General features: G+C 34.5%; 1 protein-coding gene across 2 annotated transcripts in view; it reads left to right on the forward strand.

Annotated features, from left to right (window-relative positions):
• Positions 1–26,617, forward strand: part of WDR7 (WD repeat domain 7) — a gene marked incomplete at both ends in the record, with an annotated part of 335,367 nt that overhangs the window by 24,722 nt on the left and 284,028 nt on the right. For both annotated transcript variants that reach the window (XM_079717825.1, XM_079717826.1), the window contains 3 exons: positions 107–355; positions 1,274–1,494; positions 19,727–19,922. In XM_079717825.1, the coding sequence (XP_079573951.1) occupies positions 107–355; positions 1,274–1,494; positions 19,727–19,922 (666 nt within the window). The remainder of the gene's footprint in view (positions 1–106; positions 356–1,273; positions 1,495–19,726; positions 19,923–26,617) is intronic.

Genomic DNA, 26,617 nt, shown 5'->3' on the forward strand with positions numbered 1-26,617 from the left:
TTGGTATATTACTGAATCATCTGTAAGCACATTTATTTTTATATGTTTAATGTTTTTTCTAAAATGCTTAAATGTTTTTCTTTTATACCAAACAAAACCTCCACAGAGCTGGAAATGACAACTTCTGTTAGTTTGCAAGAGGCATTTGATAAACTGAATCCTTGTCCTGCCGGAATTATCGATCAGCTGAGTGTCATTCCCAATAGTAATGAACCTCTTAAGGTGACTGCAAGTGTGTACATACCAGCCCACGGGCGACTCGTTTGTGGCCGTGAAGATGGAAGCATCGTTATTGTACCTGCCACGCAGACAGCCATAGTGCAGCTGCTGCAAGGGGAGCACATGCTGCGCAGAGGTATCCTGAAGATCTCCTAGTGTCTAAAGTGTTTTGAGAACTCTGTAACCATGAACTTGACAATGTCTACACTCTTTGTTTTTAACAAATACAATGAATCCATGTAGTTGTTAGTGTGCAATGTAGTTGGGAGAATTTAATGTGCAGTTAATAAAATACACTCCAGTTGACCCTTGAACAACTCAGGGGGTTAGGGGCACTGACCCTCTGCACAGTTGAAAATCTGCATGTTACTTTACAGTTGGCCCTCTGTGTCCTTGGATTCAATCAGCTGCCCCTGTGTAGTACTATAGTAAATATTTATTGAAAAAAATCTGCGTATAAGTGGACCTGTGCAGTTCAAACCTCTGTTGTTCAAGGATCAACTGTACTTAGTGTCTATTATTGGAATAAACACCATGTAATGATTGTAAATAAAGAGGTATCTAATTTTATCTCTTTGATATGTGTTAATAATTCCATTTATTATTGGGCACCTATATAGTGTACTAGTAATTATCATATTATCAGTAATACTGGTAATCTTTTAGAAAAATGTTGTCCAGTAGAACTATATATGTAACAATATAGGTGATTTTCTAATAGGCACATTAAGAAAAGTAAAAATGAAGCAGGAGAAATTAATTTTAATAATATATTTTCTTTAACCTAGTACAGAAAACTATTTTCATTTCAAGTTGTAATCAACATAAAAATTACTAATGAGGTATTTTACATTTTTGGGGTGCTAAGTCTTTGAAATCTCATGTATATTTTACATTCATAGCACATATGAATCCACTCTAGCCACACTGAAGGAGTTCATTAGTCTCATGTGGTATGTAGCTACTGTATTTCTAGAACTACAGAGCAGTTCTAGAAAACTAGAAGCCTTTTCAATGATAAAATGTATAGCTAAATCCAAAACCTCGTTCACAGGTTGGCCACCTCACAGGACACTCCGTGGTCATCGGAACAAAGTCACATGTTTGTTGTATCCGCATCAGGTCTCAGCTCGTTATGATCAAAGATATCTGATATCTGGAGGCGTGGATTTTTCGGTCATAATTTGGGACATTTTTTCTGGAGAAATGAAACACATCTTCTGTGTCCATGGTGGTGAGATTACTCAGCTTCTGGTTCCACCTGAAAACTGCAGTGTAAGTTGATCATGAAAGATTATTTCACTGTGGTAGAGTCAAGTTGTGTTGCTATCAGGCTTAATATAAATGAAATCCAGAGTAACTTAAAATGTGACAGGAGAATTAAAAAATCCTTTTAATTTAAAAACTAAACAGTGGTAATGTGATGTTTAGACAAAGTTACAATTATTACCATTGGGCACATAGACGTAGAAGATGCACATAGTTTTTTTTTCCTGTTATTAGCTCCTAAATAGCATAGCTTGTCCCCGAAATGTAGTAGTAATTTAGAATATGTTTACTGAAGTTTCAATTTTTTGTTCTAAAGAAGTTTAAGTATCCCCAAAGTCATTCTCTAATCTCATTATTTTCAGCTTCATCTGAGCAAAAAGATAGTAAACGTATACTTTGGTAGTTTGAAGCAAAATACTTCTCATTACTTATAAATAGAGTTCGTTTATTTTGATTTTTTTTGTGGCTGCGCCGTGCAGCTTGTGAGATCTTAGTTTTCTGACCAAGGGTCAAACCTGGGCCCCGGCAGTGGAAGCACTGAGTCCTAACCACTGGACTGCCAGGAAATTCCCTAGAGTTCGTTTAAATAAACAATTATTGTGACAAGAGGAAAGTATAACAGGCACTGAAAGTGATTTTGGAAAATTTTGTACATACCTTTGTGAAAGCAGATTGCTTTCTTAGTGATGTGCGTGTAGGTTAGGCCATGATGTCAAATATAAACAGCCCAATAATTTTAGAAATAGGAGATTTTAGGAGAACTTAGGATCGATGAATAACAGACCCATACTTTATTTTACTGTTTGTTAATCATGAACTTGTTCATGTGATTAACCACTTCTGTTGGCATCATCACTATGCCCACACACTCACACGTGTGTGTGCACACACGTACACAAACACACAGACACACCGTCTTCTTGCACACATATTTCATGCTTATCATAATCCCTTCAGCATCACCAGTTATGGTGTTACTGAAATGAAAAGCATTCGACTTCTGTATCTGATCCAGTGTTCACAAGGAGTCTCATTTCGAAGCTCAGAAAATCTTCCTTGGCCTTTCTACTTACTTAATCTTCCTGGTAATGTATGTTATCTGCCATATTCTGCCAGTGCTAGATTTCATTTGACTTGATACTGGTGATGTTGTAGGAGGTTCTAGTACCAGTGTCTCTCTCTCTCTTTTTTTCCCCTGCCAGTTTTGAAAATTCAGATAATTATCTTCTTCCTTCTTTTTAAAAATTTTTTGCCTTTTTCTTTCTTCCCAGTTGGTTGTTCATTTCTTTTAATCTTCATCACTGAGAAGAATTATTGTGTATTTATTTAAATAACCAATTGTATGTCTATTTTAGTGAAATAGATATCATTGTCATTATACTAAGTTATAGCACTGTTAGAACCCCTGCCCTAAACTTTATTTAACAGTACTTAATGCCCCATAATAAAACATGAGTTTTTGGATCTCTGACTGCAAATTTGGGGAAATATCTAATTTTTTGATGCTGAAATTGATAATTTAGATTATTTTATTTCAGTTTAGTGCAACCGTTTCTGATTTGGCTGGTTTTTGTTTTCGTAAGAATAAAACACTAAAAATTAACTAGAGTGTGTATGTGTGTGTGTGTGTGTATGTATTTTTTTAATTACAGGTATTAAAAGGAAAGTTTTTTTGAGTGGTTTCCATAAGGTCATGTTTTCTTTTTGAACTACATTAATATATTTTTTAGCTTACATTTTAATATGAGAGCATTTTCTGGTTTCTTTTAAAAAAATTTCAAGTGGGTATTTAATATAATAAAATTTTTTTGATCAACTGCATTTAGAAATAATCTGTAGTGAATAAAAGCTACCTAATAGACATATATGCAACTAAATAGAGAATGGTCTCCTTACTAGACTAGGTGCCCGCCAGAGGTGCTAGTTGCCTGGGAAATATGAAGAAGAGAGACACAGACAAGGAAGTCTGGCACTTGGAAAATAATTTACTCATTATAGGCTTAACAGTAGAATTTTCTTGTTTTTAATTAACTTTCAAAAGTACTGATTAAGACAAGTTTGCTTTTAGCTTTGTGATAATTTGACAAGTAAATAATGCCTGCCTAGTTATTAATCTGTTCATTTAGCTGGTAGTTTTAGGTCCAGCCGCTAATATGTTTGAAAATCAAAGAGCCTAACTGATTAATAAAAAGCTAAGAATTTGATATTTGCTAAATGTTTAGCAGATGACTATTTTGCTGAGATTAGAGTTAACAACATCATATGCTGATTTTAATACTTGGATTGTCCTCATAAATTGATCCAATGTCATTTTCTTTTAGCAAAAAAAAATTTTACTTTAAAGTGATCTGGTAGTTGGAAGATTATAAATATTTACCAACTGTAATGATTAAAGATAAATACTGAAAAGTTTGTCATCTGCTTTTTTGATTAGAATAGGGTTTTGGTTTTTATCTTAGGTAGATTGGGAAAGAAGTTGAGTTTTGATTTCTTGCAATTTTTTTTTTACCCCAGGAAAAGATGTTCTAAAACAGAGAAATGTTGTTTGCATTTTAAAAATGACTTAAATTGTAATTAAGAATGTACAATTATGATGAATTTTTCTTTCTAAATTTGTGGTCATTTCATGTTTACCAAAATATAGGAAGTTGTTAAGAAAAAGTACTGAGCAAAATCATTGTCTCCTGGCTTTGGTAGACAGTGAATGAAAAATGAAATCCTGCCTGCTGGGTAGAAAGGATGCTGTGCCTGGAGATGAGCTTTGAGGACAGACTATACGCCCTTTCACAACTCCACACACATGCACATCTTACTTGTCTACTGTCTAGGTGTTTCTTTGTCATCCTTTCTTTCCCCACTCCTTCATTTTTGTGCTCTTTTAGCATTTTTTTTTACCTGAAATCTTTCCAAATTCTTGCTATAGATTAGTATTACTTTAGTGCCAGACTCAGTGGTTCTATACACTTTATTTTTAATAAACTATTTCTCTATTCCTTTATTAATGGGAGTTTTAATTATTTAAACATTTTGACATGTTCATAGATGATAAACATTTCCTATAGTGTTATGTAGAGTATCTGCATTGAATAGATTTTATGTTTATTGCACATTGAAGGTATTTGTTTTTCATTTTTTAGAGGAATTTTATTTATTTATTTTTTCCCAAATAGTAAAACTCCATTTAGGCAAAGTGCTTTGAAATTGAGTTTGATTCCCTCAATAGTCTAGTTAACTGGGATTTAACTTTCATATGATACAGATTATTTTAAAGAATTAAAATACAGTAAGAAAATTTAAAAGTTTCCTGAAAATATCCTTTGAGATAGGAAATATTGAAGCAATTCAGGATTGTATAGTGCCAAAGGGTTATTGACAAAAATTCTACAAGTTTTTTGGGGCAGTATTACTATCTGCCAAGTAATGCATTTCAGTGTTCCAAGAAATATAAACTTATATTTTAGGAGGAGAGTCAGGCAAGTATTTAAGTAAGTCTGTTACAAGGCTGACTATAAATGGTAAAGGAGAGATCCTAGCAAAATGCTTTGGTGGATAAGGGCAGGGGCATATCATAGGTACTCAGAGAAACAAAGAGCTTTGGTAAACTCTCAAAAAAACTCTCAGTTAGTGAGATTTGACTAACTGTATATTGACTTCATGAGGGGTGGTAGAACTTGCAGTTTTGAGATCTCTATTATTAGGTTATGTGCTGTCTCTATTTCTTTCTCCTTAAGATTATGGAATGTAGAGGAAAAAATTAAGTTTGAAGTGGCTTTTTTTTTTTAATGTGGTTCGGTTTCTTAAGAAAACAAAATGTACTATCCATACACATGAAAGAAATATATACATATAATGTATATAGGTATGAAAAGTATGTGTACTATATATATATATGAAATATATATGAAAGGAAACAGAAGTGAAACTGTCTACTAAAATAGTATTTGAATATTATATAACATAATACTTAATATATACTATAAATATAAATATAAAAGAAAGTTCTGTGCCATTTTTGTTTGTCATTCCAAGTTGTGCTTATTGCTTTTAAATGAGTGGTTTTGATCTTATATATTGCTATTCAGATGTAATGGTTCTTAGGCAGTTTTAATAAGATTCAAATTTAAAATGGAACCTTCATATTGTTATTAAATAAGACTGCCACTTCAAATACTCATATAGAAAACTTCTTAGAAAATTCTTTTTAAAAACAGGCTTGTTAAAATTTTAAGTGCCTTACTGTTTTCAGTTTTCATCTGCACTTGGAATGTTATTTACTGTAGTGTCTTAAAATATTTTATAAATAGGTATATAAAATGCAAAAGGTATTAAAGGTTATCAATAAAAAGCAAGTCTCTTTTTCCCTCTTGTTCTCCAGCTATGTCATTCCCTTCATCCTGAGTGCAATATTTTATAATCCTACAGAGACTTTCTATACTGTTTTTAAAAAATGTTTATACAGTTTTTAAAGGTTACTTTCCATTTACAGTCACTACAAAATATTGGCTGTATTCCCCTTGTTGTACAATATATGCTTAAGCCTATTGTAACACCCGATAGTTTGTACCTTTCACTCCCTCACTCCTATATTGCCCCTCCCTCCCCCTGCCCACTGGTAACCACTAGTTTGTTCTCTATATCTTATACTATTTTTTAAAATATTTATTTATTTGTTTGGTTGCGCTGGGCCTTAGTTGCGGCAGGTGGGCTCCTTAGTTGTGGCTCTCGGCCTCCTTAGTTGCGGCTTGCGGGCTCCTTAATTGGCATGCAAACTCTTAGTTGCGGCATGCATGTGGGATCTAGTTCCCTGACCAGGGATTGAACCCAGCCCTCCTGCATTGGGAGTGCAGAGTCTTAACCACAGTGTCACCAGGGAAATCCCTATACTATGTTTTAATACTTCAGAACTATAGCATTTTAGTTTAATCTTATTTTAATAACTGAGACATTTAAGCAACACTGAGAGGTTAGAGATAGAATAATTTCCAGATTTGAATAGCTGTCACAGGTAGGCTTGGGTGAATTTCCAAAATCTGAACTCTAGGCTAGGGGAGGCCAAAAGAGTGTGCCCAATGCCTGCGGAGTCTGAGGAAGAGAGCAGCTGAAAGGGAGGGCAGATATTTTTAAGGCTGCTGGTAGTAAAATTATTAAAATTGAATTGGAAAGATAAATACCAAATTCAGATTCTGTTTGCTTTTGAGAGTGACGGGAATGAGTATTGAAGGGAACAAAACATGTGACTTTTTAAAGTGTTGTGTTTTATTTACTTTTAGTAAATATATATCTAATATTACTTCCCTCTCCCATTGGCATGGATGATTAGATTGTCACAGCTTTTTGCTGCTGCTAGAATTTTATTCAGAACAGAATTTTTCGAAAATGTTTCAAAATAAATTTTGAAGCATATATAATATATATGTTTCTCAGTGTGAACATATAGGCTAAGTTCTCTAATAGATTAGTTAAAAATGATTACTTTTCATTATATCTTATTAAACTTGTATTGTCACATGCCTCCAAATTTTTCCAGAAGGGGGCAGCATGGGTTTGTGAAAATGGGAATATCAGGCACCTAACCTGTTTGTTCCTTCATCTGACAATGTTAAATCCCTAGCTCTTGTGGCAGATATGATAATATGTATGGTATATGTGACTATATGTTTGCTAGTGCGTAATGTTCGCTGACGGTAAGAACAATTAACAAATTAGGTTTTCTTTTTAACATATTATCCTTTCTTTCTGAAGAAGTACCTAAGCTTCTGCCTGAATTAGCTCTTATCTTACCTTTTTGAATTTGGACTTGTGTTACCAGTTTAATTGGATGTTACATTTAAAAAGCAATGTCTAGAATTATGGCATAGTCTCTGAAGCCAGAGTAAACTTTGGTGATGTAAAGGAAGCAAAAGCAGAAAGCAGAACTAATCTTTTTCTAAAATATATCACAGTGTACATAATGTTCTGTAATATTCTTTTTTCCCATAACACTTAATTCTCTTAGATTTTGAGACTACTTTCATATGTTTTATATATTCAGCATCATCTTTTTGAAATTAATTTTTATTTTAAAAAATTACATAACACATTGTTATGGAAAATACAGATATTTTCTAAAGATGGTCTAAGTGTATTCCAACATTTTTTTTTTTGCGATATGCGGGCCTTCTACCATTGTGGCCTCTCCTGTTGCGGAGCACAGGCTCCGGATGCGGAGGCTCAGCGGCCATGGCTCACGGGCCCAGCCACTCCGCAGCATGTGGGATCCTCCCGGACTGGGGCACGAACCCGTATCCCCTGCATCGGCAGGCGGACTCTCAACCACTGTGCCACCAGGGAAGCCCCCAACATTTTTAATGATAGTCTGTCACTTATTTAATTTTATTCAGAAATTTCAGAATTTTACCTTCTAATTTTTTTTTCTCTTATCAACAGTGGGGGTTGAGAATTAAGATAACAATAATTTTGCACACCTGGAATGATTCTTAGGATAAATTCTTAAATGTGAAATTTCTTTATAAAAGGGCATATTAATTTTTAAAGTCTTTTGAATACATATTACCAAATTGTCCTTCAAAAGCTTAGGAATAGGTTTGTACCACCTATTTACCTTCATAATTCTTCATCATCCTGTTTATAATCTTTCAAATGTAGGTAATTTTCTAGACTTATAAGTAGCTGTATGAAGAGTATGTATAAGCGTATAGCACTCATCCTCATTTTGAAAGCACGAATGTTTTAATATACCAAGGCTGTATTGGTTATCCATTCTGATTGCTGCATGTTTTCCAAATTTTTACTACTGTCATATTTTATTCAAGATAAAAAATTAATTTTTCCTATTATGGATAGTGTCTAAATATTCAAATTTCATAGTACACCCTGTCTCTCGTGTAGGAAGCTAAGAGAATCAATAATACACCAAGAGACTGTCAGTGAGGATCCCTTCAACAGTAATGAGACAGATTGCATCCCTATTCTGGCTGTGCTAATATTGTGTCAAACATTTTAGAAATTCATTTATTTATTACCTTTTTTTTGCCTTATAAGGTTGGTTTATTGAAGTATAGTTGATTTACAATGTTGTATTAGTTTCAGGTATATAGCAAAGTGACTCAGTTTTTTTTATTTTATTTTATAAATTTATTTATTTATTTGTTTGGCTGCATTGGGTCTTCGTTGCTGTGTGTGGGCTTTCTCTAGTTGCGGTGAGCAGGGGCTACTCTTCATTGGGGTGCGCAGGCTTCTGGTTGCGGTGGCTTCTCTTGTTGCGGAGCACAGGCTCTAGGTGCGTGGGCTTCAGTAGTTGTGGCTCGCGGGCTCTAGAGTGCAGGCTCAGTAGTTGCGGCGCATGGACTAAGTTGCTCCGCGGCATGTGGGATCTTCCCCGACCAGGCCTTCAGCCTGTGTCTCCTGCTTTGGCAGGCGGATTCTTAACCACTGCACCACCAGGGAAGTCCCCAGTTTTTTAAAATATATATATGTATATATATATATATACAAACACACATACATACATATATATGTATGTATATATTCTTTTCAGATTCTTTTCCATTATAGGTTATTACAAGATATTGAGTATAGCTCCCTGTGCTATAGAGTAGGTCCTTGTTGTTTATTTTATATATAATAGTGTGTATATGTTAATCCCAAACCCCTAATTTATCCCTCCCCGCCCCGCAGAAACTTAGATATTCCTCTGTTTGGAGAGGTTTCTTTAGATCTTTAGTCATATTCTTGGTAGCAAAGAAGATTACATTGGGTATGAAATTTATTTTTAGTAATAGTCAGAAATGATTTGGTGCTAAGCATTGTAAATGAAGTGGTTGATTAAATTGACTCAGTGGCTGAAGAGAGTATGGCACAGAGCAAAGACAATTTTTCTTCAGTAACTTAATCATAAAGCAATTTTTTTTTTTTTTTTTTTTTTTTTTTTTTTTTTGCGGTACGCGGGCCTCTCACTGTTGTGGCCTCTCCCATTGCGGAGCACAGGCTCCGGATGCGCAGGCTCAGCAGCCATGGCTCACGGGCCCAGCCGCTCCGTGGCATGTGGGATCTTCCCGGACCGGGGCACGAACACACATCCCCTGCATCGGCAGGCGGACTCTCAACCACTGCGCCACCAGGGAAGCCCCATAAAGCAATTTTAAAATGAGTTAAAATTTATTTTAAGATGGCAGAAATTGTTAGAAAAAAATGGATGACTTTTTAAGGTGACTGTTCAATTAGATGCAATATATATCTGAGTGCCGACCATTTTCCAGGTGCCTTCAAGAGCCCGGTGTATAATAGTGGGGGTTAGGTTTCTCTTGTGTTCTTTGATATAGACTTCAAAAGCAAGCCAGCATCCTTTGTAAACAAAGAGGTATTTTTAGAATATATATTCTAGTAATTTATCTCTAAGAAAGATACACAGACTCTTTCAGTTAGAAAATTTCCGGTTAGAAAAATGGGGACAGTATCAACCTGTTTGTTTCCATGAGAAAGGAAAAAAAGATATTCCATAGTTATGTCAGAGGTATTGTAAATTCAGTGTTTATGTCTTGTAAGGATACTGGTATGAGTGGAATAAATAGGTTGAAGCCAAGCAGGCAGATTGAGTTACTAGGTCAGATGGATGGGGCCATTCAAGTTCAAAGTAGGAGCTAGAATAGAAGTGTGGGACCAGCAGCCACTGGGAGTCCTAATTCAGTGCATGCTGAGAAGTGAGACCCTTTGTGATGGAAGATGTTAGTCCCTGAACGTGTGCTGCTGAGGTTTGGGTGTGGGGTGGACAATAACTGGGGACAGCTGACTGCTGTGGGGAGAGGGTAAAAGGGTAGCACTTTTGAGTTCCTTTAAAAAACCTTAGACTATCTTCAGAGTCTGCAGATGTGACTATCTCAGTCTCTAAAACCCATAAATATGTAATTGAAATTAAAGAAAGCACTTTAATGATTAAAGGCATGAAGTCAAAAATTATCAGGTAAATTCAATGGAAAAAGATGTGTGAGGAAATATTCAGGGAACAGTGGAAGGTGGTCAGTGAGTTGTTGGATTGAGAGCTTTTATTGACTCAAATTGTTAAAAGTGCTAAAAACTTCATTAATGTGATTTTAAGGTAATACGTGAGTGATGGTAATGATCATGTGGGTGGAACTATTCAGATTAAATTAAAGCAGAGCTATTAATATGAGAAGAAAGCATTGAAAAGGGGAAACTAACCTAATAGAAAAATTATGAATGTCTCCGTATTTCCTGGTGAATACCTAAACGTTGGCAACTCCCTCGGAAAATGATACAACTACATTATAAAAAATAGAATTTATGGTATATAATGACATAATACTAATAATGGTAAAGAGAATACTACCATCATCTTTTGTATGCATGATGTATAGTCACTGTGCTGATTTCTTTACATATATTTCATTTAATTCACCCAGTGATTCTGTGAGGCCTAGTAATTGCTGTTAACCTCATTGTACAGAAAGATGAGGCTCAGAGAGGTTAAGTAACTTGCTCAAGTCACACAGTTAGCAAGTGGCAGAGCTGGAATTTGATCCTAAATAGTCCAACCTGAGGGCCTGAACTTGACCACCAAGCATACCACCTCCTACTAGGTGTAATTTTGTATTTAAAAGTAGTTGCATTTCTCCAACTTTGACTATATATTTTTTATTACTGATTTACATAAGTAAATATGATTTTGATGCATACTTAATTTTAAATGCCTAATTTATTTAGTATCTTTCAATTTGTAGAACAAAACAGCCATTCTTTTCAATTCCTGTATTTCAAATTTTTCTTTAGAGAATTGTGCATGGCTCAGTTCTTTGGTAATTTATGTTTTAGTTTTTCATCTTTGATTATTTAGGTTTGGATTTTCTTAGTTTTAGCCCCGTTTCACCTTCTTTTACTTGTCACACATTACTTGCTTTTAAGAATATGATGTAAGATTTAACTGCAATTTTATAAAATTAACATATACACAGTTAAATTTTTTTGAAAACAGAGGTAGCTAAGAAGGTAAAAGGTCACCTGTTATCCTTCTACATAAAAGAGAAACACAGTTAACATTTTGACATTTTTTCCTCTAGCCTTGTAAAATTCACTTACTATGCACTTGTGATTATATTGTATAGTTATCTATGCACATTGCATCTTCATTTAATATTTTAATAAATACTTTCTCAAGTTATTCTTATTCGTGAAAGTAATTTTTAGTAATTATATAACATTACATTATGTGAGCGTACAATATTTACTTAGCAGTTCTCCTCCTTTGGATGTGTAGATTGTTCCCAATTTGAACTATTGTAAATAATATTGAATATCTTTGTAAAACTTGTTTTCATTTATGACTATTTCCTTGGGTAGATTCCATGAATATTTTTTGGATTAGAACCTCAGAATTTTTGGGTAATAGGTTATTAACATTTTTAAGTCTATTGAGACTGATTACCTAATTATTTTCTACCCTCAGTGCCTATTTCATTGTCCCTTGCCAACACAAGATGTTTTTATTTACTTCCATGACTCAGTTTCCACATCTGTAAGATGGAAATAATAATAGTATCTACTTCAAAGGGTTGTTGTGAGACTATGATGAATTACTGCCAAGTATTTAGAATAATACCTAGCACAGAGTAAGAACCCAATAAACGTTGGTTGTTTCGTATTATATAATTACTACAGTCTTTGGCTAAATTGATAGGTGGAAAGAGTATTTTATTGTTCAAATTTGCATTTCTTTGATTACTAGAGGTAATGAAGTTTTTCTATGAGGATTTTAGTGAGTTTTTTTTTTTTTTTTTCATTTGAGGCATAGATTGTCCTTTGCTCATTTTTTTCTGTTGGGGATATTAGTGCTTGTATGAGTGCTTAACTTAATTGAAATATTAAGCTTATGTGCTTTCTATTATTGTTGTTGAAATTTTCTTCTGGTTTATTATTTACTTTGATTTTTTAACCTACAGATAATTTACATTCCTATGTAATCTAATTTATCTTTTTCCTATTTAGCTTCTTTCATATTTTTGAATCCTGGGATCTTACCCGCCCCCCCCCCCCGAAATTTGGTGAAATTTGATTAAAAAGCAATGGCTGGATTAAAACAAACATCAAATACTTTAATCTATCTGAAATTTATTTATGCATGTGGGGTGAGGAAAGGATAAAAATCATCTGTTCTTCCCTAAAGTAATGGATTATCTCAACATCATTTATTAAATAAAATTTTCTTTGATAGGCAATGTCTTCTTAATCTTACACTAAATTCTTCATATTTGTTTGCTGCTTTATTAATAAGGAAGCAGTTGAAGAAAGATGGAGTCCTGACTAGCCCGCCATTTCTTCACTGTTATCTTTTGTATGTAGTGAATGGACAAAGATATTAAAACTGGTCCCTAAAAGTCTTATTTTTATGTAGAACATAACTATCCTAATAGATGGTTAGTAAGTGTTTTGGTTGGACCACATGGTCTTATTTTCTAAAATAGCTATTAAAGAAACAGCTGTCTACCCCACCCCACCCCCTTCTTTTTAAAAGAAGGATGAACTATGGATTTCTGAAAAAAAAATTTGTTTTTAATCTAGTTTTGTGAAAGTGTGGACACGGCATTAACATTTGTAGGCTCTTTTTTCCCCTTCAGGTAGGATATTTAAAAGTGATAAATGATGCATCTTAACTGCATATTTATGTTCCAGAGAAGGAGTTCTGAGAAGTCAAGAAATAATGATTAAGAGAATAGTAGGATTGATTTATGAGTGAAAGAAGCTGGTCATTTATAGCTTGTCTAATGATGGGCATATTTAAAAGGAGAGACAATAGTTAGTGTTCATAGATTTAGAGAATATTCAAAGAGAAACATTGTTTTGGGCAGGAGATTGCTCCTGGAATGATATGAAGAAAAGAATAATTTAGTTTAGAAAACAAATTGGCAAAAGTATAATATATATATATATATATATATATATATATATATATGTATATGTATATATATATAATTTACACTGGGAACTGTTAGAAGGCAGAATCATCTCCCCAGAGCTAGTGTGTGGGATAAACTAGCTGTCTCTAGTTTCTGTAATTCGTGGCAAATGCTTAGGAACAGGTTACATAAGAGGTTTCTGGGAATGGTTTAAAATGAAGTCTTGTAAAATGTGTAAGGTCAGGCTGGATGACCTAGGTGGTACATTCTGACTCTGTCAGATCTTGTGATAGCTGTGGCATTGCCCTGCTCAGCACTAATGTACCACGAGGATTATTTACTGGCAAATTCAGTGAGTGCTTACTTGGTTGAGGATCAGAATTGCTTGAAAAATAATAATTGGTCTTGGAATATATTTGTTTTGATCTGGTATCTTCCTCACTTTCCCTGCCCCAATTAATTTTTTCACCAAATCAAAGTAAATATTAAATATGGTTAAAGACTCTGTTGCTTTTTGTTAGCTCCTTCTTTTAATTACCTTTTGATAACATTGGTGCATTTTCTTTCTAGGGAAGAACTAATACAGTGTTTGGAACATGATTTTGAATAATTTTCACCTGTAAAGTACTGACCAAGTTGATCAGATGCTCAATCCATGCTGTACAAGTTCTGTTCCATAACAAAAAAAAATTTTTTTAATGGTATATGTATGTTACACTCTTTCAGTCAGTTGATAGCAGCGGGTGTTAAAGTGGAATCTGTGAGACAGTTAACTGGGGCATGGGAATAAAATATTAAAGCTCTTCTTTCTTTTTTTTTTGAACCTTAACAAATTGAGCTTATGAACATTTACTAGATGGAAGGACATTGGTGCCTCACTTGCTTCATACATCAGATGGGCACATATCACCTGGGCCAAGAGTGGGCCTGCCACCTCCAGGAGGGCGACCTCAGTCCCCTCACCAGGTGTGCTTCCAATGAAAATATGTTTGCTTTGGAGAGTTGCAGATTGTACTGTATAGGTCTTAACCTAACCATCACAAAATGGGCAGAGAAAATAGTGATGGAAGTCTTTCCGATGAAAATGAAATATCTTTTCATTAACCACATAACGAGGTTCAAACAATGATCATTTGATTGATCTGGCAAGAAGGCAGCCACAAAATTCATGATTATATAAAATACGTGTTTACATCTACTATTGTTAACAGTAAAAACTTTCTAAAGATACAGTGCTTTGAGGTATTGGCTAATGCTAATATAAAGTTATTAACATTAGCAAGACATTTAAGAAAATATTTCATTTTATCTTAAATTTGTTTATTTAAACTGAGTCATACTTTTAAAGTATATATTCTGTGCATGTCTTACAATGTACATGATATTATTGGCACAAAGTACATGTACAATGTATAAATATACATATAGTGAGAATACATTACAGAGTTTTTTAAATGAATAAGTGTGTGATTGAACAAGTTTGGAACATAAATACTTTTCAGATAATTTAGTTAAAGATATGAGGTTCACATTCTTTAGTTCTTGTATTATTGTTCTAATTACACAATTTAAATGTCTTATAAAAATATCCTCGATGTTAAGTCATGTTTAGGTGACTTTTTCAGGTTGAAATGGAAGAAAGCGAAGTAGAATGGAATTAATCAAATTATAGAATCAGTCATTGTAGGTGAAGTAAGTGTTCAGTAACCAAGATGTCTAGAATTTAATAATTTAATAATAAAAGAATTATGCTAATTCAACTCATTTGTGAGGAAGCTGCGTCTAAATCAAAGAGAGATTGATGTTATCTAATATTCTTTAAGAAGTGCTTCTTCAATAGTTTTGAGTGCAGATAAGGAGAAACCAAGTTAATTGTGTTTCAGCAAATCTTTTAAGTGCTTTCATTTAACAGGTAGCTGAGAATTATTTATCATTACTCTGTTCATTGTTTGAATTAAAATTAATACCAAAGTGGTGCTTGAGAATGGTCTTTTTCCCTTTTACATTTAAATAGGCTAGACATTTGCTTTGTTTATACCATTAATTTGTTTTCACAGAGCCTGTGAAGGTAACCATCAACTCAGAATTAATTAGGGGAATCAAAATTAATGAGGATTTACTGTATTGGGTCATTTCCACTCTAGGCCAGTTTTCTTCACACGAATTGGACTAGCAGTTTCTTGAAAGAAGAAAAATTAGATTTATTTAAATCCATATTTAAAAAGCAGAGAACCATCTTTTCTTGTGAGTTAAGTACCTCTAATAACTGTGCTTTCTTGGACTTAGTAATATTGATTTTTTTTGTTTGTTTTCAGTCTTGATTATTTTGGCTATTTCTAGACTGTTGTTCATTACAGTAAAGCTAGACTTAACTCTTCAGATGCTTATTTTCGTTTACATGGAAGGTATAACATTTTTGTTTGGGGCCAAACATTTTTTTGCAGATGAGGCATGTCATTTGTCAGTTTTCATCATTATTGCACTATATGAATGAAGAACAGAACTATTCTTTAAAAGATATTGATGTAAATATATGTGTTAGAAGAGGACTCATCATGTGGGACTGAAAAGCTAGAATTTTTGGAATTCAGTCATTTTTTTCCTTCAGAAAATTACATCCCATTATCTACTTTTTAAAATACACCCTATAATATTATTTAATATTAGCTTTGTATGTTCTTTGTTTTTACTAATAAGAGTGATAACATGAAGTAGAGCTTTTAAATATTTTTATGAGGATGGATTGCATTTTCTTGAATTTTAAGAAATTATCCACCTGCATATAAATGGCAAGGGTGAAAGTTCTGACGGTGAAACTTATGAGGGGTTGATGCCGGAGGTCAAGTTCCTCGTGGGAATAGGGAAGCCTTTTTTGTTTGCTTAAGTCTGCAGTCCTCTCTCTGGTAGGTTATAAACTGCAGTAGGAGATATCTGGCAGAGAGAATGCGTGGGTCAGTGCTTCTCAGTAGTTTTGTTGTCACTTCAGATGTTGAGATCTACCAGCAGAACATAATTCGAAAAACACCAAACATAGTGAAGAAGATTGGTAAAAAATCACCTTTTAAAAGCAAACAAACAAACTTCACCCTGACTCATGCCTCGTTTTCTCTATGAAAAGGAATGACAAGAATTAGGTGAACATTAATGAAATGATTGTCAACTTGGGGACTGGCCAGTCGGCTAGTTAGGTCTACGGCATTAATTAAGGATTAGCTCATTTTAAAGATTTCAGAGAGCTTGTGAGTCATAGTAACAGAATCAAAAGTAGTGGCAGGGGTGAGTACTGTGGCAGATCAGTGCCTGATTAAAAGATGTGAATAGATGAAAAGGAATGCCGTTTAGGACTCATTCTTTTTAGTGACTCATACACAGAGAAAAAGATGACTGTTAGATTTATTTTCTCTGATGAGAAAAATAAATAAAATCACCATTTTTTAGCAGATTGGTGTTGGAAAATAGAAAATAGTTAACCATTAACGTAGCAATCATCCTTTTTTGTAAATTGAGTGATGGATATATATGATAAATACAAAGTCAGTATTAATGATTATCTGTAGAAATGCAAAGCCTCCATTGTATTAAACTGTCTTATTATCTTTGCTTAGCAACGTACATCGGGTGAAACTCAAAAATATTTTTATTTATTTATTTATTTTAATATTTATTTATTTTATTTGTTTATTTTTGGCTGTGTTGGGTCTTTGTTGCTGCGCACGGGCTTTCTCTAGTTGCAGCGAGCGTGGGCTATTCTTTGTAGAGGTGCGCAGGCTTCTCATTGCAGTGGCTTCTCTTGTTGTGGAGCACGGGCTCTAGGCGCGTGGGCTTCAGTAGTTGTGGCTCTCAGGCTCTAGAGTGCAGCCTTAGTAGTTGTGGCGCATGGCATGGGCTTAGTTGCTCCGCAGCATGTGGGATCTTCCCGGACCAGGGCTTGAACCCGTGTCGCCTGCATTGGCAGGCGGATTCTTAACCACTGCGCCACCAGAGAAGCCCACTCAAAAATATTTTATGTGGTGTGAAGTATAATAACTGAAAATAAAGGCATCATGTTATATTTCTGCCACGTTTTATTCTAACATTGCCTATATTTAAATGATATTTTTGTAGTTTGCCACTTTATTTTGACTTATTGCTTAATTACAAAGCAAAGTTTTGCATGCCATAGTCAGCTACGCCTCAGTCCTTAATGTCTTTTTAAAGAAAGAAATCATGTTTTATGTTTCCATTGAATGCTTATCAGGGAGCATGAAATAAATAAGCTTAACAAATGCTTAAGAAAATTCTATATGTTGTTTTAGTAAAGGTTTATAACATGATCTTCCTGAACTTAGTTTTCTTAACTTTTAAAATTAATAAATGCTTACTATGCTGATTATAGTTTTTAAATCATTATGAAAGAAAACGTACAAGTAAAGCTAACAGAACCAAAGATTAAAACACCTGAATTTAAGAACAAAGTAAATAGTTAAATCTGACTCTTTTTTAAAATTAATGCTCTGCTTCATTCAAAAATTGATTTTAGGTTGTTTACAAAAATAAACATTATTCAGTTAGATAAAAATAAAGCTAAATCATGGTGAAGAGAAAATGAAAGAAAAAGTAGACGAGACCACCTAGAGTCCACATTCAGAAATGTATGCCCACACACCCCACTGTCATGGATAGAAAATTCAGTCCTAAGTTTCTTAGTATCCAAAACATTGAAGGAATCCATTGTAGCAGCTTTCCCCAAAGTCTATTCCTCAAAAACTATGTCTTACAAGATTATGATGGTCTTTATTCCTGTCCTGCCCCTAGACAGGAATAAAGACGCAGACGTAGAGAATGGACTTGAGGACACGGAGAGGGGGAAGGGTAAGCTGGGACGAAGTGAGAGAGTAGCATCTACATATATACACTACCAAGTGTAACATAGATAACTAGTGGGAAGCAGCCGCATAGCACAGGGAGATCAGCTCGGTGCTTTGTGAACACCTAGAGGGGTGGGATAGAGAGGGTGGGAGGGAGATGCAAGAGGGAGGAGATACGGGGATATATGTATATGTAGCTGATACACTTTGTTATACAGCAGCAACTAACACACCATTGTAAAGCAATTATATGCCAATAAAGATGTTATAAAAAAAGGATTATGATGGTCAAATGAAATTATATTCATGTTAGCATGTTAAAGTTTCTTAGAAGTTCTATGGATAAAAACAACTGTAATGTGTTTCCCATGCACATGTGGTCACACACACACGCCCGCCCCCGCCCCACCCCACTCTTTTTCATCTGATTCCTGTCAACATTTCCCATTGAGATGGACCAATCAGGGAGAGATATCATTCTTTAGCTAAAAAAGTCTGCTTAGGCAAAGCCCAGCTGGGTGACATTTGAGAAGTTTCTCCTCTGGATCCCACAGAAGGGATAATATGTATGTGGTGCCGTGGGCCTCATCCTCAGTAAATAGCCACAATATACACAATAAGGAGTTTCAGATGTCTGTTTTCATATGGTTTCACCTCAGTGTGAACCGGAAGCATAATCTAATAAATCACTACAAAGTTTTAAGTTGCTTGTAAATTGTCTTCCAAACCTATAAAGACGTTAATTTTTAATTTTCTAGGTTATGGATTCAGTTCTCTGATGCTAGTGAAAAATCTTTACCATCTTTGATTATTTCTATTATATTCCATCTTGTTCTAAAAAGGAATGGAAGGGCCCAAACTAGAGATGAGCAGGAAGTACAGAGCAGGATGTTTAACGGGCTCTTGTATGTTAGCTGAGGTCGTGTGCCTGCTGGCATTAGAGACAGAAGCCGTGAAACACATCTACAGGTAACACAAACTATCGGTGGCTCTTAAGAAATGATTGTGGCAGAGGGACCTTGAGGGTATTGCTTTTGAGCAAAGGAGCAGGGAAGAGCATGGGTCTAAATGATAGAGTCACAAACAGAAAGAAGCACTGCAGAAGGCAGCTCTAGCTGCTAGCAAAGGGAAGTTCAGACAGTGGAAAGGGAACACATAATAACAGGTCAATTTTTTTCCAGCTTTGCCTGTTCATATATAGCAATTATTTTAGTAAGGTCATCTTCAAATTTGAACAGCAGATTTTCCTAGGCGTCTTTCTCTTCTTTAATCTAGTGTTAATTTAGTATTTTTCAAAGTGTTGTGATGATTGAACTAGGCGTTTTATGTATAATATAAAAGAAGAAAATTGTCAACACATCCTAATGTCGTGGTTAGTGTTTTCAGCAGCAGTGAATGTATAATTAATTTTGATTTAATTGAGGACAAGATCCATTTTCTTCTGAATTTAATCTAAGTGTAATTAAGATTTATTCTTCTTTTCAGGCAAGAGTGCAGCACTGCATCTGCTCTGTAGCCAGTGACCACTCAGTAGGACTCCTAAGTTTGCGAGAGAAAAAATGCATTATGCTGGCATCTCGTCATCTTTTCCCCATTCAAGTAATCAAGTGGAGGCCTTCTGACGATTACCTAGTAGTGGGATGTTCAGACGGCTCCGTGTATGTCTGGCAAATGGATACCGGTAAGAAAAATGTTGAGAGAGACTAGAAAATTAAATGAGTATATTTGACTTCCTAAATGAAAAATCTTTTATATGAGGAAAAAACCCCTGAGATGTCAAAAGTTTGCTACTTTTATTTCTCACCACTGCTTTTTTTTTTTTTTTTGTGATATGCGGGTCTCTCACTGTTGTGGCCTCTCCCATCGTGGAGCACAGGCTCCGGACATGCAGGCTCAGCGGCCATGGCTCACGGGCCCAGCCGCTCCGCGTCATGTGGGATCATCCCGGACCAGGGCACGATCCCGTGTCCCCTGCATCAGCAGGCAGACTCTCAACCACTGTGCCACCAGGGAAGCCCTCACCACTGCTTTTTATAAGTGTTCTTATCATTATCAACAAAGAAATATTTAGATGTCCTCTTATTTGTTGTACTATCTGGAATACTTGTAGAGTAGTTCACTGATCTTTAGAGGAATGTGGTTGATGACATATACAGATTAGGACAGGCATGCAGACACTAGACAAGTAAGTGATTTCTATATAATTCATGAGGCAAATTGTAAGATCAAGGAACCATTTTTGTCTTAAGTTCAGAAACAGTGGAAAAAATAAAATTCTCTTCTATTTGAAGAGCAGAAAAACCATACAGGGCCATTAATAGAAGGAGGTAATTGAAATGAAAGTTTTAAGTTCTAGAGAGAACATTTAAAATTTCAAGGTTCAGAAATTTTATGTATGTGGCATAATACAGAACAAGTAATGTTTAGCTTAAAGGTATAGGCCATGATATATAAGATTTATACGCAGAATCTTACGGCTTTCCCTGGGAAATTTTAAAGTATGTAACTAAATGTTTATTAGTTTGGGCTTTTAAAAACACAGCTTATTCTAGTTTTACTATTCTGAGTCATCATCTATCAGTGATTAAAACCTTTCTTTACATTCCTAATTGTGCTATATAATATTTCTACTATTTTCTTCTTCATGAAGCTTTTTTCATTTTTGTTTTTAAATAGTCCTTTTTGAAATCGGACTATATATATTTTTTTGCTTGTGCTGTGGTGCAGGAGGGAGTGTTGCTAGGCCTTTTTGGAGCAAGTAGCCATAATCTTCAGCTCTCTTTCATTTATAGTCCTGGTTTTATCTGGTACTACATAGGCAATTTTGACAAGAGGAAGAGTTCTTGAAGAGTGTCAAATTCTTTGCTTTTGTGTTTAACATTTCTTTTTCTCGTCTGATTGTAAAAGAGTTTCTTACTTTTTTGTCAAATTTTGAAAGCACAAAAGTGTTAGAAAAGAAAGACGAACTCAAATCCCATTACTCAGTGGTGAATTTTGGCATATTTCTCTCTAGTCTCATTTCTGTGCATTTTTAAAAACAGAATTGCTGTCTTGCTGTTATATTACATATATAATTTTGTATCTTTTGTGTTCCTTTTTGTTTTATCCTGTCTGCTGAGCAGCACTGTTTCATGTTTGCTGGTTTGGTCCATCTTACAAACTAAATACAGTTGACCCTTGAACAATGTGAGGGTTAGGACACTCACCTTCTGCATAGTTGAAAAACCGTGTATAACTTAAAGGCGGCCCTCCATTCCCATGTTTCCTCCATATCCGACATTTCCCATCCTTGGATTCAAATGACCGTGGATTTTGTGGTACTGTAGTATTTACTGTTGAAAAAAATCTGTATGTATGTGGACCTGTGCAGTTCAAACCTGTGTTGTTCAAGGTCAACTATATACAGAGTTTGTCTTGGGCTCTGGAGTCAGACTCCTTGGTTTGAATTTAAGATCAACCATTTGAGGGCCTTCCCTATTGGTCCAGTGGTTAAGACTTTGCCTTCCAATGCAGGGGGTGTGGGTTCCATCCCTGGTTGGGGAGCTGGGATCCCACATGCCTCGTGGCTGAGGAACCAAAACATAAAGCAGAAGCGGTATTGTGACAAATTCAATAAAGACTTTAAAAATGGTCTACATCAAAAAAGAAAAAAATCTTTAAGATCAACCATTTGATAGCACTGTGATCTATGGCAAGTCTCTCAATTTACTCATCTGTAAAATAAAGATAATAATAGTTCCTGTTTATAGTGTTTCTGGGAGAATAAAATGAGAGAATATTTACCTTGTGTATAGTAGATGTAATGTAAATGTGTATCCATGTATGTTTGTGTACTTTAAGTTTGTGTGTATACTTTCATATGTGTATATTTCCTATTATTGTTATTTAACAAATATGCTTAACTTGTTACTTTATTGAGCTTGGGGATATGACCTTACCTACAAAGAAATATTTTCTATGAGAATTAGTATTAAAGAAAGTAAGTTATAGTGATGATAGTTATAAAACACTATTTTAAAATACTATACAGGGCTTCCCTGGTGGTGCAGTGGTTAAGAATCCGCCTCCCAATGCAGGGGACACGGGTTCGAGCCCTGGTCCGGGAAGATCCCACATACCGTGGAGCAACTAAGCCCGTGCGCCACAACTACTGAAGCCTGCACGCCTGGAGCCCGTGCTCCGCAACAGGAGAAGCCACCGCAATGAGAAGCCCGCGCACCACGACGAAGAGTAGCCCCCGCTCGCCGCAACTAGAGAAAGCCCGCGTGCAGCAACCAAGACCCAATGCAGCCAAAAATAAAATAAATGAAATAAATAAATTAAAAAAAAAAATAAATAAATAAATAAAAAAAATAAAAAAAAAATAAAATAAAATAAAATACTATACATATTAAATTAACAATTGATATATTATAAATACAAGAGTATGGTAAACATGTAGGACTTAAAACATTAAATTAATATGATAAAGGAAGAGTATCATTTTCCTGAATTTCTTTAGATGCTTAAATATATGATATTTGACTACTTCAGATACTTTAAATACATCTACAAAGAATATGAAATTCTTTACAAATGAGACCTTACTGGAAGACAAAGTTACTTTTCCAGTAGTTTCCCTAGTAGGAAATGACAAATAGCTCCTGACTGTATGTTTACTGGAGGATGTTATTTTTATAACCAGTTTAGTATAATTAAGCCCAATACATAATGTTGCAATTTAACAATTATCTTCTGACCTTCAGGAGGATTTTGGTAAATGATCAGTCAGTAAAGGCATTCTTAAATCAAGATAAAGATAGAGAAGCAGAATAAATTTTGGACTTCAACCATAATAGGAGGCGTACACTCTTTTTCCTTCTTGCTGTTCAGGCTTTAGCTAGTAATATAAAGGTCCCTGAGGAGCCAGTAAGGCACATCCTGAAGGTATTGACATTATTTATTTATTTATTAAATAAATAAAAAATGAAGCAAAATAAATCAGATTTGGCCAAGGTTTGATGTATGAAATGTATTTAAACTCTGAGAAGATACTTTGCCCTTCTACTTAGTGTTTTGGGAATGTATTTTTACAAGTGAAGCCATATTACATTAAAATTACACATGCATTTTGTGCAGTTTTCTGTTTGCCATTTTGAATTATACTGATTTTCTAGCTTGAAAACACTTAAAAATGTCTTTATGCTTTTATGCAGCATTTTCTTTTAGTTGTTTCTCCCTTCAAATGGGTAGTTTTTATTTTCAGTGTTTATTTCCTAATGACATGAAGTTGAAGCTAGTAATATAAAACTTAATTACAGAGGTAGAGGTCCAGAGTCTTTTGTTCTTTTATTGTATCATCTTAATTATATGCAATAGCACTAAATAGTGTTGTAGAGGCCATGGAAATTATTATTCTTTCACGTCTCTGGGTAGTTAGAAAATTAGTCAAACAACTAGCAACAAGATTTGGCTGGCTGGACCTCTTGACTCCTATTTAGGAACTTATTAAAGGTGGGTCAACTGACCTAGATAGTGGCTGCTTCTCCATGGAGTTATGTTTTATAGGGATCAACTCTCCATTCTTCACATTTGATGTTCCCAGTAAGCATGCAGTGGTGTTCTCACAGGCCTATGACAAGGTCAAAATCCTGTCTATTTGGGAAACAGTGGCATGCTTTAAAGTAATGACTGGTGCTATAAGACGTTCTTCTTATATGACTATTTCCAAGCCTTAACACCACTCTTATCTGCACATTCTTATCATCTTTGCTACATAATAAAAATGATTCATCATATACCTATTCCTAGAGGGACAGTTATTAGGTGTTCTTGTACAAATGTAAACACCAGTAGTGATTGCCAAATATTATTAGAAATTAGTGTATGAAGTCTTAACCAATTTACTTTGTTCTGTTATCTTTTTTCTTTTCATTTATTTTCTGTCCCTCTAAGTTTTCTGAAATATTCCTGTTTTTGCAATAACTTCATGAAATATGTGTTTGAATCATTTTTTAAAACTTAGTTATCCAATAAAATATAGCAGAGAATATGAATTAATGTATATTTGTCTACTGGCACAACATGTATAAAGCAACATATATAAAGCATGGATATCAAACAAAATTAATTTTGATTTATTTATATTGATGGTTTTGTCTTGTTACTAAAATAACCGAAGAGAATCAGGAGGTGGTCCTTCAGTCCAGTCTTTTTTTATTAGTAAAGGGTTTAGTAGCAAGTATTTTCTTCACATATTTGACCTTTTGCCTGCAGGGTTTAATACAGTAGAGATTTGATTTTATGTTTCTGTTTCACAGCATATGGCATTACATCATCGACTTTTCTATATCTTCTACGTTTTTATTTTCCATTGTATTACAAAAATACCATAAGATTGGATAGGCAAAGACACAGAGGATGAAATGGTTAAGAAAAAATTGGCACTTTTCGAAAATCTCAGTAAAACTAAGTATAATCAGTTTCTTTTTTCCCTTTGGATTCACTTTGAAATTTTGAAGGAAGAGGTTGTTAGAGTGGAAATATGACTGTCTTTTCTACTTTCCTCCTCATAAGTCCTCTGTGCAGTTAATTACTAAGTCCTTCCCATTAGGTACTCCTCCCTTCCCTTTTTTCTTTCCAGTGTACTATTCTTATATCAGGCTATATTTTTTCACACCTAGGCTATCTTTATTGGTGTCTCTGTCCTCTATTTCTACCTTCTAATCCATCCTGTACTCTGTTGGCAAATTAATCATAGGAAGTAAAACAATAACAACCACACTTGGTTCATGCCACTGTCTTAATGAAAAAAACATAAGTAATTTTAGTTCATGTAGCCTTTAAGAAAAGGCCCTCCACAGTGTGGTACATTCCTACCTTTGTCTTATCTCTTACTGTTCTTTTACACAGACATGTTACTCTGTGTGAAGAATAGTTCTAATCAAGAATAATTGGGTCACTGTCTACCACTTCTTGTCTTTTGCACCATCCATATTGTTGCTCATGGTTTTCATTCATTTGGAACATTATTTCTTTCTATTTGCTTATTTGTTTAAACAGTATATTATCTTTTAAGGAAATTTGAATATAGAAACAAAATTTTACATATTTTCCCCTGTAGTTAACATTTCTGTTGCTCTTCATTGCTTTGTGTAGATCCAGATTTCCATCTGGAATGATTTCCCTTTTGCTTAATATTTAATATTTCTTGCAGTGCATGTCTATGGGTGATTCTTTCAGCTTCTGTATATCTGAAAAACATTTTATTTCACCGTCATTTTGAAGATATTTTTTTTCTGGGTATAGAATTCTAGATGGACAGTTTTTTGTTTTTTCCTTTCAGTATTCCACTATCTTCTTGCTAGTATTATTTCCAGTAAAAAAATCTGCTGTCATCCTTATCTTTGTTCCTCTATATATGCTGTGTCTGTTTTTTTCTGACTTTTAAAAGTTTTTCTCTTTATTATTAGTTTTGAGCCGTTTAGTTATAGTTTTCTGCATATTTCTTGTGCTTAAGGTTTGTTGTACTTCTTGGATCTGTGGGTGTATAGTTCTTAACAAATTTGGAAGCTTTTGGCCATTATTTATTCAAATATGTTTTTGATGATTGATATCCCCCCTCTTTTCTCTCTTTGGAGACTCCAGTTATATGCCTATTAGGCTACTTGAAATTGCCCACAACTCTAGGATTATTTTTTCATTTTTAATGTTATTTTTTCTGTGTCTCATTTTATAATTTCTAGTCTATGTTTTCAAGTTTACTGAACTTTTCTTCTACAATGTCTAATATGCTTTTGTTCCCGTTGAGTGTATTTTTCATCTCAGACATTGTAGTTTTCATCTTTGAAAACTACAGGTTTGATTTTGGATATCTTCCATGTCTCTCTATTCACACTTTTTGAACATCTGGAGTACAATTATAATAACTTTTAATGGTTTTGTCTGCTAATTAAAAAAATTCTGTTTCAGTGGTTTTTATTGATTTTATTTTTCCCCTCATTATAGATTATATTTTCCTGCTTTTCTCCAGAATAGCCTAAAGGTGGTTCTAGGGTGGAAGCAGGGAGATTAGCTTGTATGCTGTTGTCCCTAGGCAATAAACAATGGTGGATTATTAGACTAGAGTGATGGCAGTGGAGCTGGTGAAAAGTGGTTGAAGTATGAGTATATTTTGAAGATAGAACCAACAGGATTTGCTGATAGTTGGATGAGGAGCATAAAAGAATGAGATGGGCCAAAGATGACTCCAAGCTTTCAATCATGAGAAACTTGAAGGATGCAATTCATTTTAAGATATTGAGAAGTCAGAGGGAGGAGTAGATTTTGGGAATATCAGGAATTCGATTTTTGATATATTAAGTGGAGTTGAATATTAGATATTCAAGTAGAGATGTT

The sequence above is a fragment of the Hyperoodon ampullatus genome (assembly GCF_949752795.1).
Source record: "Hyperoodon ampullatus genome assembly, chromosome: 13".
Taxonomy (NCBI): domain Eukaryota; kingdom Metazoa; phylum Chordata; class Mammalia; order Artiodactyla; family Ziphiidae; genus Hyperoodon; species Hyperoodon ampullatus.